At 50.5% G+C, this 17,441-nt stretch overlaps 2 protein-coding genes across 4 annotated transcripts; one reads left to right on the forward strand and one right to left on the reverse strand.

The window, feature by feature from the left end:
• Window positions 1-2,144: 2,144 nt before the first annotated feature.
• LOC123022359 lies at window positions 2,145-5,166 on the reverse strand. Of its 3 annotated transcripts, none has more exons than XM_044428046.1 (5): window positions 5,085-5,166; window positions 4,207-4,286; window positions 3,290-3,454; window positions 3,008-3,139; window positions 2,145-2,629 (listed from the first exon to the last, which is right to left on the reverse strand). In XM_044428046.1, exons 2-5 carry the CDS (start codon window positions 4,283-4,285, stop codon window positions 2,493-2,495), a joined length of 513 nt encoding a protein of 170 aa, XP_044283981.1. In that variant the 5' UTR covers window position 4,286; window positions 5,085-5,166; the 3' UTR covers window positions 2,145-2,492. The 3 variants fall into 3 exon arrangements, with proteins under 3 accessions (XP_044283981.1, XP_044283983.1, XP_044283982.1); XM_044428048.1 differs by having other exon boundaries at window positions 5,106-5,124; XM_044428047.1 differs by lacking the exon at window positions 5,085-5,166 and adding an exon at window positions 4,677-4,786.
• Window positions 4,822-13,408, forward strand: EMC8 (ER membrane protein complex subunit 8). The gene is made up of 6 exons (XM_044428078.1): window positions 4,822-5,419; window positions 5,639-5,997; window positions 10,507-10,583; window positions 10,905-10,974; window positions 11,590-11,684; window positions 11,900-13,408. Exons 1-6 carry the CDS (start codon window positions 4,822-4,824, stop codon window positions 12,057-12,059), a joined length of 1,359 nt encoding a protein of 452 aa, XP_044284013.1. The 3' UTR covers window positions 12,060-13,408.
• The last annotated feature ends 4,033 nt before the right edge of the window (window positions 13,409-17,441 follow it).

Consider the following 17,441-nt stretch of genomic DNA (forward strand, 5'->3'; position numbering starts at 1 on the left):
GGGGCGAGGCGGGGCGTTCCGGGGCACCGGCAGGCTCGCGGTCGGGCCGCCCGGCCGGTGCTGCGGGACCCCCGCCCGGGCCCCGGCCTCTCCATCGGCCCGCCGGGCTGCGGTTCCGCCGGCAGGGAAGCCGGCCCGCGCGAGGACGGGCCATGCTCGGCGGACACTCCCAGGGCGCACCTCTCCAAGGGCCTCGGCGGAGACGGGGGTCCCCTGCCACTGCCGGGGCCGCCCGCCCGCGAGCCGCACGGAGCCCCGGAAGGCGCACGGGGGTGCGGGCTGCCTCCCGCGGGGCTGCCAGGCGAGCCCGGGAACCGTTGCCCCGAGCCCCCGATGGCCCCTGGCGCGAGAGGACGGCGGCTTCCTCGGCCGAAGTGCCGGGGCGCAGTGGGGAAGAGCCGGCTCAGCTCCTCCTCCCCACGTCGCCACTCGCCTCTCTCTCTTTCCCTGCACGGCCCGCTAAGCTTGTGGGGCGGGGGGGACAACCTTCCACATCCATCTGGGGCACTCTACAGATTACTGCAACGTATTCCCGATCAACACACAGCACAAGGGCTTTGGGGGTGATTGTGCGCCGAAAAAACGCAGGGTGCGGAGAAAGCTTGCCCCTGGCCTCTCCCCGTCTTCGGCGGCTTGGCCTAGAGATGTGAAAACTGGCCCCCCAGCCAGCATGTGAGCAGTTGCGGTGATTTAGCTCGAAGGTACCTAATCGCTGTTCGCATCTTCTCAGGGCTGGATGCTGTGTTGTTCCGTCTAAAGCTGCCTTGAAGGGCAGCTTGTAGAACTAATTGACCAGATCTGCTTACACAAAAGGTAACCGTGTTCTACAGCCATCTTTGTTGACAGCAGTGACGCCTCGGCTTTGCAACTTGACCCGAACACATCCCACGCCACGTTTGAGGCACACGGGTAACTTTATACCTGCTTTGGGAGGGCCGCCAGCCAGCAAGAGGATATCCATGCACTGCTTGCTGCATTGACTTAGCGGGAGCGGAAAAGCTCAGGTCCCCGGCCAAGCAAGATACTAGTTCCCAAGACCTTCTCCAGGGGCTGTTTGGTGACTTTCTACTCAGTCCCCTACCCAGCTCCCTTCTGAAAGGTGGAAATACCTCCCAGAAGGCTGTTACTGGGCAAAAAAGCTTTAAAATGGGGTGGCGCCCCATTTATGGAATGCGCTCCCCAGAGGTCCGCCTGGCGCCGTCATTGTTTTTCGGCGCCAGGCCAAGACCTTTTTATTTCAATGGTATTTTAATAACTGTTAATATCATTTATTGGTTTTAATTTCTACAGCCAGGGGGAATCTGAATTTTATATGTATTATTTATATGTTTATTATGTTGGAAGCTGTCCCGAGGCTTATGCGAATGGGACGGCATACAAAAACTCCAAATAAGAGCCAGTGTGGCGTAGTGGTTAAGAGCATGGGACTGGGACTCAGAGGATCCGGGTTCGAGTCCCCGCTCAGCCATGGAGCCAACTGGGTGACTTTGGGCCAGTCACAGACTCTCAGCCCAACCTACCTCACAGGGTTGTTGTTGTGGGGATAAGATGGAGGAGAATGATGTAAGCTGCCTTGAGCCCTTTGTAGGAAAAAGGCAGGATATAAATCGAAAAATAAATAAAAATAAAAAAATATGCTGTTATCATTTATTGGTCTCATTTTCCATGGGAATATGGCATTCCTAAGCGTTCCCTGATCATAAGGGCTGAAAGAGATTCAGCATTCCTGCCTCAGCAAAAGCTGTGAACATGTCGTGTAGGGCATGGCCCATGGAGGAGGGCCGCTTCAAATTATTCTAATGACTCCGCTGCAAGCAAATCGTTTGTGTTTGGATTACTGCCATGAAATAGAGGAGGAGAAAAGGATTCTCCTGCAGGTCTTAAGATTATGGTGCACTGCATCTCAAGAGCGACACCTCATGCACTCGGGATCATCGGACCCTGCTGATGTCCCAGAATAATTCTAAGTAAATGGCAAGTACATTAGCCAGCGAGTTTCCATCTGTATATTCTTTCATATCAGCAAGTGGATGAAAAAATACACAGATGGAAGCTCAGCAGCCAGACTTTGAACCCTTTGTCCAAAGGATTTGACAAAAAAATCACCATCCTTACACCGAATAGAGAGACGTTAACGATGCGCGTCTTTTTAAACTACAATGTTTAATTTTGCTGTGTACATTTTAATAACAGCTAGAGGAGTTATATCTCTGTGGACTTGTTTTCCTCCCAGAAATTGCAATTCTGCCTATCTGTCTACCAGATGACAACAGCAACTTTAACTTCTGCAAACTTACAAGCCATTGCAGGCTAGGCAGAAAACTTTCAAAAAGAAAAGTGGTTTTTTTTTTTTCAAGTAAACCAGACATTTATTAGGAATTCTCTCAGTGGAAGGGTTTTTCCCCATTACAGAAGCAGCAAGGTCATGTGGAGAAGATGGAATCATTTCAGAATTTCAAGCCATGACAGGAGCGGAGATTTCTGGAATGCGTTTACTTTTTCCATTCGTTCTTTTCGTAGTCCCACTTGGAAGAGATGCCTTCGATCGGGTTCACTCTCAGATCTAACATTCTTTTGGTCTGCATGGCCTTCCATTCATCCGACACGGTGTGAGGGAGTGGACCACAAACTGCAAATTGCAAAGCATACTGAGCAAGTCCAGTAACACTCACAGCCCACCCAACCTTCCTCCAAGCTTAAAATCAGAGAAACGATGCGCTGCTGCCAACAGAAATGTGAAAAGTTACCTGAACTACGAAAGTAGAACAAAGCTACAAGAGCAGGTACAAGCTCTCCTGTGAGTGTAACCCCAGAACTGTTTTCCAATTGTTTTCATGTTATCCAGCACAGCATGGCAGCAAATGCGTGTCAGTGTAACTGTCCCTGCTCCTCGATTTACCCTTAGAACCATTATGAGAGGGGATTTTAAAAAGCAGTCCTTCTTGGGAAGATTTTGCTGGCGCTGCTCTGACAAGTAACACAGTCCTTTCAAGTGCCGAGTACCTACCGTATTTATTTTGCCAAATGTAAAGCAAACCAGTGAGGCCAAGAAAAAGGCACACCCCGCCAATTATGGTCTTCCATTCAGCTGAGCCCTTGTTCATTTCTGCATAGGTTTCCTTGAATTTGATGCGGTACACTGGGGTGGGGGAAGAACAAGAAAAAATTGCGACAGCAGCATTCATCTGGCAAGCCAACACGTATTTATGTATTCAGAGTCGCCAAGCCAAAGAACTTTTCCTGCCCCTCCAATTTTCCATTTTCCATTCCGCTTCTTCACTATACTTACACTCAACCTTTTCATCCACAGAAAGAGCACTCCATGAGGCCTTCTCTTTTTCTTTCAGCGCTCTCTGCTCAGCAGAGAGGACTTTCGTATAGGTGGCTGCAGGCAAAGGAAGAGTCCGAAGGTCTATATAGGCAGGCAAGCTGAAATCCTCCGTTTTCACAATACCTGTTTGGCAGAGAAAAGGCAAAGCTGCACATGAATACAATACCAGGAAACTTTGGATGTCTCTATCAAAATACAGGCTTCAGAGAAGACATGTATACACTGATACAGGATTCCAGACTCTACTTACCTGGGATATCAGCCCAACCCTTCCCAAATGCCACTCCTTCCCCACAAACCCCAGGGTGATTTCTCAGCTTCCGTGCAGTTTCCCTTACCATCCTAAAATACTGAAATGCCTCTCCAAAAGCTTGGCTGCAGCCTGTACAAGCTTTAAGCTAGAACATGTCGATCTTTTGGCCCTTGGCCCCAGTCACCCCTGGAATGTGGGTCCTGAGAGTCTCCAAAATAGAATTCAGCCCTTAGTCTGAAAAAGGTTCAACACTCCTTCATTAATATTTCTGCCAGGGTTCTTTTTACCTCATTGAATTATTCCTAGTAAAGTAAGAAACCATATTGCCAAAAAGGCACCCTTCTGAGCACAAATTTATTTTCAGATTGAAAGAGAACAGCAAAAATCCCACAGGAAAAAAAAAAGATTAACAATTAAGTCTAGAAGCAAGAAGCCATTGGGAAAGGACAGGTTTAAACCTGCCCTCAATTATAAAATTTGCTGCATAGACACAGGCAAGCTATTGTTTTGGAGACCTGTTATGATAAGAACACTTTACAGAACATTATGAATGTTAACATGCATTCATGAGATGAAAATAACTTAACATAATCAGGCTAAGACAGCTAAACAATAGACGTACCGTGCCCATGGGCTCTTACACAGATCGAAGTAGAAATGGACCGCTTGCCAAGAAGGCTAAATGCCCTTGAAGCCAACATCCTAAAAGACAAGACAAGACTTCGTTCATCAGCAATTACTGTGAATCCTGCAAATATAATTCACTATTTCAGTTAGAAGAACCATGTGTTAGTTCTTCTAAAACCAAAGTCTCACATCTCAGTTGTCTAACAAACTAAAACATAGCCGAAGTTGCAACATTTACAAAATATGCAGATCTAGATTTTTTAAATCACAGAAAAAAAGATAATATACTGTCACATAAAAGGTCTATTCACTTATCAGTCAACTGCACAATCTTTAGAAAAGTCAGCAGCTTCAGGAAGGAGGAAAAAGAAAATAAAAGGTCAGCAAAGGACAGGAAGAGATTAAAACTCTTCAACAATGTTAATATGTAAGTATTTCCATTGTGCTTTTAGAAGCCTAACCCACCACAGGCGTGGGATTTTTCTCGTTGCCCAGAAAGCCCCATCCTATGTAGGCGGCTGCTATTTTCAGGGCTGCAGCCTTTGACTGGCAGGTGACGTCCACCATTCATCTAGATGCGCTGACTACAAATCCCATCATTCCAAGGCGAATGGGGCTGCTGGCTGGGGACAACGGGGATTGTAGTGAAGTCACCAAAAGAGGAACTGCGGTGCCATCCTGGCTGGCGAGGATGGGAACCGCAGCCCAGCCATCGTGGCTGAGCCTGATGGGAACTGTAGTCCAGCACGTCTGGAAGGCGCCGGGCTGGGCGCGGCTCTGCGGGGGCACCGCGCTGCATCGCCCCCACCATCCCGCCGCGATCCCTTCCTCCCGCCCCGCGCCCGCTCCAGACACACGGAGGCCTCTCCTCACCCGCCGCCACCAGCCGCTAACCCGAGGCCGTTCGTGCCCTCTAAGCGCGGAGACGGAGAACGGAAGCCGGAAGAAAGCGGGGGCGCGGGGCGCCACGGGAGCGCGGCGGACCCGGCGCCGGAACGGAAGTGCTGCCGCTCTGCGCACCTCGGCGGGCCACGGAGACGGGCGACTCCATAGATATAAAATGCAAGAGCACCACGTTCTCGTATCCCAAACGTCCGAGTTTGTCCGGGAAGTTGGGGCTTCAGCACAGCTGTGCTTGAGCAGCCGCCTGTCCTTTCCGGGCGTGGAGGACGACCCCTTCTCCGCCCGCCCCAGCAGCGCAGCCCCAGGCACCCCGGCTCTGACGCGACCTGCATCAGGAAAGGCCGGGAATGGGCGGGGTCGCCGGGCGGCAGAATCCCGAGGCGGCGGGATGCATGTCTATCCTCGAGCGGGCCATAGCTCTAGGTGCTCCGCACGCACGACGGGGCGCGGGGAAGGCGGAAGCGCCGCGCCGCGCCGGCAGCCATCGAGACTGGGCTAGAAGGGCCGCGGCCCCGCGCGTGAAGCGGCTCGCTCGGCGGCCTTCTCGCCCCTCTGCGGCGGCGGGCGCCGCTGTTCGGCAGGCCGGCGGGGCCGGGAGCGGCGGCGGCGGCGGCTCCTTCAGCCAGGCGGCCGGGCCGGGCCGGGCCCATGCGGCGGCGGCGGCGGCGGCGGGCCGGGCGAGATGAAGCTGAGCACGCAGGCCTACTGCAAGATGGTGCTGCACGGCGCCAAGTACCCGCACTGTGCCGTCAACGGGCTGCTGGTGGCCGAGCGGCAGCCGCCGCGGGGCCGCGAGCGCGAGCCGGCGCTGCTCGTGGACTGCATCCCGCTCTTCCACGGCGGCCTGGCGCTGGCGCCCATGCTGGAGGTGGCGCTCACGCTGGTGAGGCCCGCGGCGCCGGGCGGGGGGGTTCGGGGGGGGCGCCGGGCGGGGGGGCCGGTCGGGGGGGCGCGCGTATTCATTCATGTATCTCCTTTGTGGAAGGCCCTTGTGCCCTGCGCTTCGCTATAAGCCTCTAGCACAGCGGAATAAAGTCAGAGCAGCGTTCAGAGCCAAGCCCATCCTAAGGCACGGGAGGCCGGGCTGGCTGTGCCCCGACGAGGCCTTAAACGGCGTAGGGGCGAACCAGAGAGCCGTGGGATCTAGATTAGGGCTCTTCACGCAGCTTGGTCTTGGCCGGTGCTGAGGACAGGTAGGAAGCCAGAGCTTTGCCTTTGTGCTGGTGAACTTTTCCCCGAACATCTGGTTGAGCAGTTTAGACCCCACATGTACAGGCAGAATTTTAGTTTGTAGTTGGAGGGTCGTGGGCTAAGGGAAATATCTTGGTGAGTCGCAGAAAAGGGCAGCTTGGTAGACTTGGTAGCACCTGGCTTTCGTTTTGTGCTATGCCTTTAAAATGCTTGTGACAGGAAAGGAAATTGTGCAATAGAAAGAGCTGCACTGCAAAAGGAGAAGGAGATTGCAGCTAGTTTGTGCCAGCATTTCTCTTGTGCTTGCCAGACTTTTTTTCCCCACACTGGGCTCGTGCTAGAAAGTGAGCCAGGCTGAGATGAGGCCCACAAACACTTGGGAAGGCTAGCGACTTCTCTGTACAAAGTACACAAAGCGGTCAGAGCGCTGCTTGAGTTCACTTCCTGCCAGACACTCCTGCAAATACTGGGCAGGAGGCCTGCTTAGGGAAAAGGGAAAGCAGGCCTGTGTCCAGGAGTTGAGCTGAGGAAATTGATGGATTCTCACCCCAAAATGGATTGCGCACACATCTGCAGTTGTGCCTGTAGATGCTTGGACTTCGCCTTTCATCAGTTCCCATCAGCACAGGCAGGAATGCTGGGAATATTGTCCAAAGACCTAGGGAGCGCCAGGGTCTGGAAGGCTGCAGTCGTGGATGTGAAATTACATTGGTGTTTGCGTCAAGATGCACTTGAAAAAGATTCAGTCATTGTTATGCCTTTTGGAAATGCTGAAATGTGTTCAGTTAGTTAATCAGGATGGCTTGTAAATCAGAATACCTGGCAGTTTCAGGAGATGTAATCAGGGAAAGTGCATTATGTTTTAGAAGGCCAAGGAGCTTATGTGTATCAGGGTAACTCTTCTTTTGCTGCTCTGTGGCTTTTGAAGGAGCAGCCAGAGAGGACAGCTTATGTGCAAATTGATAATAGAAAGACTGGGATTTAAGCTGTACCTGTGGCTGTGTTCTCCAGCCTTGGTTGTTGGTCCAACCCACCCCCATAAGCCCAGCCATGGAGAGAAAAAGCAGCTCTGGATGGGAAGTACAAAACCCCACTGATATATTACTTCTGCCCAAAAGAGCTCCCTGCATGCATCTTTTTCACTTACTTCTGGGATCCCCATTAGGATCCGCGCCCCTCTTGATTTCCAAAAAGATCGCTCTGTTTAGCAGAGGTACGCTGCGATGCGTTTAGGGCTGCCTCCTAGCACCGTCCTTGTTTGGGATCAGCGGTGGGGCGGGGGCTTGTGCTTGGAGCTAAGCCCCATCTCTGCCTTGCGCTCGAGATTTGGAGCAAGCCTCTTTTCTTTTAGACCCACCGTTTTGACTTGAAATGGGTGTGTTTTGACCAGCCAGTGCCCATCGTTTCATGACCGGCCACCTTCCCCACCCCAGCACCTGTGGGATCCCGGTGCCACGTGCCCAACAGCCCAGAGGCTCCCACTGATTGAGAGAAGTTGGGAAATCCTGAGAGTAACTTCGTTAAGGAGAAAGGCAGACTAAACCGAGAGCTGGGAACCGTAAGGCCTCACCTTCTCTACCAGGCGTCTCCCGACTGTCTCTCCCCAGTTCAGATTGCCGTGTACCAACCAGTGAAGGGCACTAGAGGACTGACCTGTCTGGGCCACAGAGAAGGCAAGAAAAAATTGCTCCTTGCTCCTCAAACCCTGGGGACACAGGGCCTGGTTATTAATAGTCAGTCACAGTGGAGAGCCAGAGGACCGCAGGCCCCCCAGCACAGGACCTAGCAAAAGCTCTCTGTGCACGTACAGAGGTCACAAATGGCCAATTTGAGGTGTGGCTCTTGGACTTGTAACTTTTGGGAAGTTACGTGCAAAGGAAGATCTGCAAACCTTTCTCCCAAACTTCAGCACTGGCCTCCTGCAAAGCAAACACATCTGCTGCGTCTTCATTCAGTAAAAATATTTTGCACTATGGAGCAGTGTTTGTTTAAGGGCTCCATGTGTGCAGATAAACAATGTGCGGTTGCTTTCTTTACATGAAAAGCAAATGGAAATGGCTATATTGCACTTCATTTGCTTAACGTTTTCTGCACCCTTGGTTGTTTCCTACTGAGTTCTGCAACATTAAAAAAAAAAACTTGTTTGAAACAGTTGTTGACAAACCAGAGAAGATCCGTTGTTGTTTTTGTCTTTTTCTCCCTCAAACTCCTAGTGTTTGTTAGAAAGTTTGTTAGATAGTTGTTGTTTGTTAGATAGTTGCAAACAGAAGAATTCTGACAAGTTTCTAAATGTTTCCTGTGAACCCAAACGGTTGGCTTGGGTGTATAGTTTTTAGTTACAAGATCCCAACTAGCTAACAATTAAAATGGCATCTATAAATCCTAGCAACAGAGGTTATGGGCTGCAGTGGCAGTTGGCTCTTTAAGTATAACAATGCCAGTGAATGACAATTTAATGAAACACATAAATCCATGTCATTCCTTTAGACGAGATTATTTGTGTGGCTTTGTTCTGCTTTTAGACAGTTTAATTCAGGACTGTTAATATTCTGCTAACCATGAGATTGATGTGTTTTGCAGGAAGCTGGAGTCCAGCATCTAAAACCCTTCTGGAATCCACTTTAATTTTTTTTCTTTTGTTCAAGATACTAGTTGAGAGCAAAAATACAATTGCTAGCTGGTTTTTCCACCTCCCTAAATCACTGGATTATCTTAATCAGATACTCGTATTGTGAGTAACAAATATGGTAAATTCAAACCACTGAAACCGGGCCAAAATCTGAATGATGGTAAATGACTTGTTTCATAGCATGCCTCCAAACACCCAGTACGAATTTGTCCCTTTAGTTCTTAGTGTTTTTTTATTTTCATAAAAGCTTTGTGGCAGATTAGATGATACATTAGGATAAAATGTAGTGAGCTTTATGCAAATGCCTTTGCTAATTAAAGTGGCTGGTGCAGGTGGGAACAGGGAATCACTGCAGAATCCATACCTCATCTCCAGATGCTGGTCCCACCCCCCCACCCCCCCCGGTGGTCTGCTAGTCTTGAGTGTAGACCAGCTGGAGTGGAGCTAATAGCCAGCCTCCCCTCCCCAGGAATACCCTGGCCAGTTCAGGCTGCCCCAGCTCTCCGCTCCGCACTGCTGACACAGTCAAGGGAGCCGCGGGCGAGGGATTCCCTTCCCTTCTGCGCTGGCCATCTGTCTGCCCCCCTTCCCCAGTCGTGCCCACCCCTCTGCGCGGGACCGGCCCGTTTACCCCAACACTGCATGAGCGGTGAGGGCAAAGGGGACCTCCCTCGTAGTGCGGCTTCCCGTCTTCTTGAGCACCCTCTGCAAATCGTTGGCCGCTGTGCCTCTCTGGGTTATAAAAACCCCAGAGCAGCTTTCTTGGCACCCGCCAAGATGCCAGTTAAATCTCTCTCTCCCTCTCCCACCAGAAGTTGGCACTGCTGTGGCAGGGCTTTGTTGGCCCTGAGAAGGACGGTCGAAGGAGTGGTTTGCTGTGTTGGGGCTTAGCTCCTGGCTCTGCCTTCTAGTCCATCTTCTGGGCACGTTCTGCTCCTTTGTTACCCCTCCTGTGGCAGCTCGGTTGCCAGAGGTGCCCCCCACCAAGCAGGCCCCCAACAGCTGTGGTTAATTGTAAGGAAAGTCCTCCTGTGGTGGCCATTTATATTCTGGGACTTCCTGTTTTAAGAGTGCCCTTGTGCTAGCTGTTGTGCTGGCCTTCACAGCGGCGGTGAGGTAGGTCGTTGTGTCCAGTGTATGGACGGCAAACTGTAAGCCACAGCTGGGAGCTGCAGCTCATGTGGCTGGCCCTTGTGAAACGTCCATCCCCATCAGCAGCTTGTCGTGTTGTGCAGACCTGGTCAGCAGAGGCCGTGTGAGGGTGACAGGCCATGCATGCCACGGCAAGGCACTGAACACACAAAACTGGCCTGACACGCATCATGACCCACCTGGCTTCAAGCATCTGTGGTGGGTGGTTTTGATGATGCAAACTGGGGGTGTTATCCCGGCAGCTGCTGTCAGAGGAAGCAACGTTTGCCCGTGTGAGTCAGTGGCCATTGCGATGGGCATCGAGTTGTCCTCCAAAGCCACTTGCCTGCCAGTCCTCTCCACCAAGAGCCCCCCGTAATTTCATCTGGCGCTGCGATAGTTTTTGGATACTTATGGCTGTTTTATTATGTCTCCCTGCAGATTGATTCATGGTGTAAAGAGAACAGCTACGTAATAGCTGGATACTATCAAGCCAATGAGCGCATGAAGGATGCCAGGTGTGTTGCCGGAAGCATGTGCGGAGGCCTTTTGGCATGCCGGTCGCAGCAGGGTCTGCGCAGGCGAAGTGAGCGAGGTGCAGAGCACGCCTGGCTCCCCTCCCCACCTCCCCTCCTTAGTCAGTAGAGAGACGTCTGCTCTTGAGTACATACGGAAGGAAGATTTCTCAGCTCATCTTTCTTTTAAGTTTAGTCTCATTAATTCAGCATGGTCTTGCTTGCTAGATTTCGAATGGACCATGCCACGGTTTCGTTCTTACTTCATTCTGATTGATATGGATCTTGGCAGACCCCTATGAGTAACTTGCCCTTCTTTTGCAGTCCAAACCAGGTTGCTGAAAAGGTTGCGTCTAGGATTGCGGAAGGTTTCAACGACCCAGCGCTCATCATGGTATATAAGCTTCCACCACCATTTTTTTTCCCATTTAATCTTTACGTCGTGGCTGTGGCTGATTCCACTCGTGGCTTGGGGCATTTCTGAATGGCAGAAAACTGGGTGCCTTTTATGCAGCCCATCGCTGGCTCGGAGGACATCCTAAACCAAAATTTTCCCCAGAAAGCACTGGGGTTCCTTGGCGCTTCCCCAGGTTCTTCCATTGCTTTTATTTATATTAAGCTAAGCAGGCAAGTCACGTCCAGCAAAGACCTAGGATACGGTTTAGGAGTCGGATCCCCCAAGGACTGCTTGCCTCGTGTTTTCTGTCACTATTACCAAAAATGCTGTTTATTTGTCCATAATGCTTGCAAATACCGCCCGGGCATTGTTCAAGACTATGATCAAAATCATGCAGTATAGTCAACAAAATTATAAAACAACATTATCATCATAAAAACCAGAAAGGGCAGCAGTGACAAGAAACGAGAGGGTCACATAAGCCAAGTAACATGCCTGAGCAAACCGTGCTGCTAAGCTTCTGGGTCCAGGGGCTTGTGAGCATTGAAGATGCAGTGCATAGCACCGTGCCTTTACGGATGTTTTTGATTTGGCGTTTTTGTTCTGCATCAGGTGGACAATACTAAATTTACGATGGAGTGCATAGAACCCACAGTCCACGTGTACGAGCAGCACGAAAACAAATGGCGATGCAAAGACCCACATTTGTGAGTATGCCTGTAACAGACCTTCCCACGTGAAAAGATGCATTTCTTTACTCTCCATTTCTGCAGAGCATTTATGTCCCTTTGAAGGAGCTTAGCTGAGCCTCTGCTTGCCATTGTGTTGATGGATGTCCCTTGCTCTCACCCAAGCGCACACGGAGGCTGGTGGATTCCTCCTGAAGGCCATTAATTCTTCCTTTTTTCCCCCTGCTTCCTAGTGATTACTGTGAAGACTGGTCAGAAGCCCAGAGAATCTCCGCCTCCCTTTTGGATAGCCGGTCCTACGAAACACTAGTGGATTTTGATAATCACCTGGATGACATCCGGAATGATTGGACAAACCCAGAGATTAATAAAGCCGTCCTACACCTCTGCTAGGGATATTCCCACTGACTTGACTTACTGGCATTTCCACTGTGCTGATGAAGAAGGGTTATGGGGGCAGAAATAATGTTTGAATGCAATTAGCGTACTAACGATTCCTTCAGGTGGAAAGCCAGTGAGTGAGACACCTCACTGGGAGAAGGGTGCGTTTGCTATGCAGTCAGATCTTTTTAATAAGAATCTTTGGGGTGTCACCCGTAGTTCACAACTTTCTGTGGACTCCCCTCTTCCGCCTCGTTACGTGTCACTGTAACTCTCCCACCAGGAAAGAGAGCTGCTTGTCCAAACTATTCCTATTAAAAAGTTTTGACTAATCTTTTGTAACCTTCAGAGAATAATTTTTAAAAAAAGATTTATGAAGTATCTTTCAGAGAGTTAATTGCTAGTTTTATTTTTAAAAAAGCAAATCTAAACTATGAGTGAAAATTATGTGACCAGTTGGACACCAGCTGTCGTTCTCAGTGCTGACTGCTGGCCGTTGGATGCCACGGCGCTCGTCGCGGTGACATCCTCCACAGAAAAAGAATAATGGCTTGACAAGCAATATATGCCCAGATGCTGCCAAGTTTCCTAGTCATGCTGGGAGTGCTGCGGTTTTTCTGAATAGCAGACATAAAACGCCACACCTCAGTTTGCTTTTACTCCGGACGGTTTTGCCCATTCCATGAGTCACGGGTTGAATTTTTGGGATTCGTTTGGTGAAGGTGCTTCTCTTTCACCCTCTGGTTGAAACAGCCTTCTGGCTGCTTCTGTGCTTAATGGTTCTTCAGATCCCTGTCCATGTGGCCTCAGCCACGGTCGTCAGTTCTGATACTCTGCGACTGTGGTCAGGCCTATGAACAGATGGAAGCTGGAGTCGCTTGTCTAAGCTGCGTTGAAATTATCTGGAGTTGTACACAAGCACAGCTGTGGGTCTTACGTGGGTAGTGCTCCTGTTTGTTAACCTCCCATGGTTCTTTACAAAATGAGTTTCAAGCCCTTACAGTTGGTACTGAGCCTATTTTGTCCATCAGAATAAGCTTGTAATATACTGGTTTAGCATAACAGTCTTAAAAATGTTAGTCCTTCTTAAATGTACAACTTCCACTTTTATGCTTTTTCTTTTTTAACTTTACCACTTGCCAAAGGTGTGTGGTATTTTCCTGGTCCTTGTTTTATGTGCATTGTTCTCTTTGTCCTTTATATTCCTATGGACCTTATACCAATTTAACCTTTATTTATAACATATTCTACCATTTAAGCAGTAACCATTCGAGGTTTTTGTGTCAAAAGAAACATGTTTAGCTGAGTACCTGTGCTTTCTTGCTTTCTCCATCACCTTGAAAATAAAATGGATGAATTCAGCCTTGCTTTTAGAAAGATAACTTAGGATTCTGATCATGTTGCCCTTTGTTACCAGAATTGATTTGAAATTACATCCCACGAAGGTATTTTCCCTGGTTCTGAAGGCTGGAGTTTTGTCGTACAGAAAGCAGAACAAAGGTTAGGGCAGAAATGCATTGTTATCTGAGATGGCTTAGATGTTAAAATGTGTGACCTCTGAAAGCAGTGTCCATATGAGTCGAACCTTGTTCTGCCTGCAGTCCCCTGAGCTGCTCTGCTGCTTCTTGGAAAGGGAGAGAAGCCCTCTAGTAGTGCCATTAGGTGCTGGAGGAGTTCTCCGTGGTGATAGCTCGGGATATGCTCGAGCATATGAATTGGGATACGCTGTTTGGGTAAGACTTTGCTTGGCTTTCATGTAACCAGACACTCCCCAGCAGAGCTAAATGGTCTGTTTGGAACAGACTGGACAGCACCTCCAGTTCTTTGTGGGAAGTGCATCATACGTCCGTCCACTGAGTCTTAGGCAGGCATCGCCGTGGGTTATCCCTCTGTGGTTTGGTAAACTAGAGCAGCAACCTCTTTATGTTGCCCTCCTCGCCTGGCTCCTGAGCGTGGGAGCAGGTGTGGCACAGCAGGTAGAGTGCAACCTGGGACTTGGGAGGTTTGGGTTCTTGTTCTGGCCCCCACTCGACGGTAACGTTAACTGGGTGGCTTTGGACCAGTCGCAGACTCACTGCCTAACCTACTTTGCAGGAATGTTGTGAGCATAAGATGGCGAGGAGAAGAACCTTGAAAGATGCCCTGGGCTTCTTGCAAGAAGAAGACTGTAAATGCACCCCAGAGGTATCTATCTATCTATTTATCACAAGCATTTATATCCCGTCCTTCCGACAAGTGCTCAGGACGGCTTACACAGGTGTGAACGCAAAGTAATACTTGCATATTGAAATATTATCTTGCATATTGAATACTCGCATATTGAAATATTATCTGACAAATTTCCCAGCCCTTTATTTCTAAATCAGCCATTTCTAAATATGTGGGTCTGTTTTCCCAAAGGTCTAGTATTCCATGCTGGTTAAGGATGATGGGAGCTTCAGTCCCACACTTCTGAAGGGTTCCAGGACAAGGATTATGTAGGCAGCATTCAGCTAACAGTGAACTGAAAGGATTTCCTGTTTTGAGCAGCAAATATTCAGCGAAATCTTGTGAAAATGTTCCAGGGTGCTTTGCTTTTCACAGAGGAGGCAACTACCATGGGGAGGGTTGCTATATGCGTTCTGAGGAGGGAAAATCATTCAGGAATAGCTTTTTTTTAAAAAGGCCACTCTTTATTTTTCCATCTTTAGTAAAGACAACCAAAGAAGGCATCTTGGGGTTCTAGATGATTTTCTAAATTGAAAAAGATGTTGCATTCCCTGGCTCAATCATCATATCAAACAGGCTGCAGCCAAACAGTTAGAAGACTGAATCTTGGAAGGACAGTAAAGAAGGAATTAGCAAAAAAAAAAAAAAAAAATCATTAAGTATAAGAATGTTTCACCGGAGATGTCTTAGTTAAGATGCAATCCTATGCAGAAAAAGTGAACTACAACTCCCAGGATGCCTCAGCCAGAGCAGCAGGCATCTCAGCAGGGGTCACATTAGAGCAAGAATAGGGAGATTCTCCATCTGCCACAAAGCCGCCTCCGCTTCCTCCAGGAGCGAGGGATTAGCCTGCAGCTTGCCTCTTGGGGTAATTCCCATAGCTGTCTCCACGGTCTGCAGGGTTTGAGGCAGGGGGTTCCCTGCCCTACCTCATGATCCAGGGGCAAACCCCAAACCCACCACGGCCGGCCGTTTATCCCCCCCTCTTCCTGCTCATCCCATCTCGCTGCGTTATCTCTGTGCTTGATGGGCAGCGGGTGAATGAACCCAGAATCCCTAGTCTGAACCTTCAGCCACAGCCTCAGGCACTCCCTGGAATTTCTAGAAATTCATTAGGAGCATCGGGATGCATCACTGATCTGCTGTCTCCCACAACGCTAATTTTCAAAAGGCTTGGCCATCCTCTGATTAACTGAACCAAAGATGCCCAGGCGACAGAGGGCTTGGCGGCAGAAATGAATCATTCGGACTCCGGCCTTTGTGTTACCTGAGGGGCAAGGTATGTGTTAGTTTCCCTGCATATGTTTTGGTCTGTGGCTTATTAAAGGGGGTGGGGGTGGGGACCTACTGTGTGGGCATTGTTAAATCTAGGCCTGTGGGTCCCCAGCCCAGAATTACTCCCGGAGCTCTGCGTGTCCTCAGCTTGATTGCCGAGCAGAGAGTGACTTTTGAGCAGAGAAGCTAGGGCTGGCTCCCCTCGCTCACCGCGGCTCTTGCCCTCCCAGTCTCTCCTCACGTGGAATTCAGCTCTCCAGTTCTTTTGGGATGGTCTGCAGTGAGTGGCAAATGAGGAACTGGATTTAAAAAATCGATTGGCTGACTGCCCCCTGTGAAGTTTAAAGGAGCCCTAATACACGTATAAGAATAAAACAGCGTGTGCACATTTCTGTCCTTGAGGGCCTAGCCCCCGGAAATGTGGAAATGTAAGTGCCTCTTTAGGCTGCTGCTTGCGCATCAATGTTTGTTAGTTGTCTGTTTATTGAGTTAGGGTGTTTGCATATGACCCATAGACAGATTCCAGAGTGGTGAACAATACAAAGATAAGATGGAAGGATAAAAACGATGCATTAAAAACAGGAGATCATTGAAAACGGGCCTGCTCTGCCCAGTGGAAAGTCATCTCCAGGCAGCTGAGCCATGGGTCCAGGTAGAAGCCTCCGGGGAACGGCATCTTGGAGCGACCATGCTTGGTTGCCCACTTGAAAAAAAAAAATCCCTTACTTTTTGCAGACATTTCCGAAAATTACTTTAAAAAACATTTTTCTTACTATCTGGGCAGAACCGTGGACAACCAGAACTTTCTGTTCTGTATGCACCGAAACTGCAGCATAGTCTATGCAGCGGTGCCCCAGGTATTTTGCTTGCAGAAGGTCTGCTGTCCAAAGGAAAGAAGGCCCTTAGCTCAGTGACTGAGCCTTTGCTCTGCATCTTCAGGTAGATGCTCCAGGTAAGCCTGCCTGAAATATTGGAGAGTCTGTGTGGGCAGTTCTGGGCTAGGTGGACCCAGCTTCTGGCCCCGTATAAAACAGCTCCTGATGAGCCCAAAGGCTAGTTCAGTCCTTGCTATCCATCGATACTTAAAACGTCCTCAGGTGGTGAGGGCAGGTGCGTACCTGTGCTCCTTGGAAGGCGGTGGCCTCCACGAATTGTCGGTTGCTTGTGTCCAGGTGAAAAAGTTTGTTCCAAATGGAGGGGCAGGGAGAGAAACAGGTCAGGAGCGTGTTTGCTTCATATGGTTTCCGGACTTGGACCCTCCTGTTCAGAGGAGAGGCTTCTCCCAGCCCAGACTTTTGGGGACCGGGTGGCCACATGGAGCTGATCAGCCTTGCCCGAAGCAGGTGCTCAGTGGAACCTGCCTGGCTTCCCAGCAGGCCATTTCCTGCAAGGTGCTGCAGTGCGCAGAGGTCTTCAGCATGCCTGGCACCTGGGACAAGGGCTGGGAGCCCGGGGCGGCGTGGCCAGGAACCCGCCCGCGCTCAACCCGGGGCCGCTTTGCCCGCGATCTCGCAGCAACGCGACGGGGACCATGCGCCTCTCAAGCCCAGCCGACCCTCACTGGCGGCCATGCTGGCTGGGGCTGATGGAGGTTCAAGTGTGCGCCATCTGCAGGCCACGCTTCCTCCAAGGAGGGACCTCCCGGGGGATGGGCGCGCCTGGTGAGGTGAGGCAGGGCGGGCGACCGGCGCCCCCGCCGCGCTCCACGCGCAAGGGGCAGCGGCCGCCTCTCCGCGCCGAGGCTGCCTCTGCCACCGGGCAGGGCGGCAGGCCCCGGGTCCCAGCGGGTCGCTGCGCCCCGCAGCCCCGCAGCCCGGCACAACCGCCTCCCCGGCTCCCGCCTCGCCCGCGGGGCGTGCGCCACGCGCGCCGGGCATCCTCGCCGCGGCGCCCCCGGGCCGGCGCAGCCGC

Source organism: Varanus komodoensis, unplaced genomic scaffold (assembly GCF_004798865.1).
Source record: "Varanus komodoensis strain SLA01 unplaced genomic scaffold, ASM479886v1 scaffold19, whole genome shotgun sequence".
Classification (NCBI taxonomy): Eukaryota; Metazoa; Chordata; class Lepidosauria; order Squamata; family Varanidae; genus Varanus; species Varanus komodoensis.

Bases quoted from the DNA above. Each gene is read 5' to 3' on its own strand.
- EMC8 (XM_044428078.1), top strand. From the start codon at position 4,822: ATGGGGCTGCTGGCTGGGGACAACGGGGATTGTAGTGAAGTCACCAAA. The intron at 5,998-10,506 runs GTGAGGCCCGCG...GTCTCCCTGCAG, and splicing joins TGGAGGTGGCGCTCACGCTG to ATTGATTCATGGTGTAAAGA. The intron at 10,584-10,904 runs GTGTGTTGCCGG...CTTCTTTTGCAG, and splicing joins GAGCGCATGAAGGATGCCAG to TCCAAACCAGGTTGCTGAAA.
- LOC123022359 (XM_044428046.1), bottom strand. From the start codon at position 4,285: ATGTTGGCTTCAAGGGCATTTAGCCTTCTTGGCAAGCGGTCCATTTCT. The intron at 3,455-4,206 runs GTACGTCTATTG...TCTGCCAAACAG, and splicing joins TGTAAGAGCCCATGGGCACG to GTATTGTGAAAACGGAGGAT. The intron at 2,630-3,007 runs GTAGGTACTCGG...TGCAATTTGCAG, and splicing joins CATTTGGCAAAATAAATACG to TTTGTGGTCCACTCCCTCAC.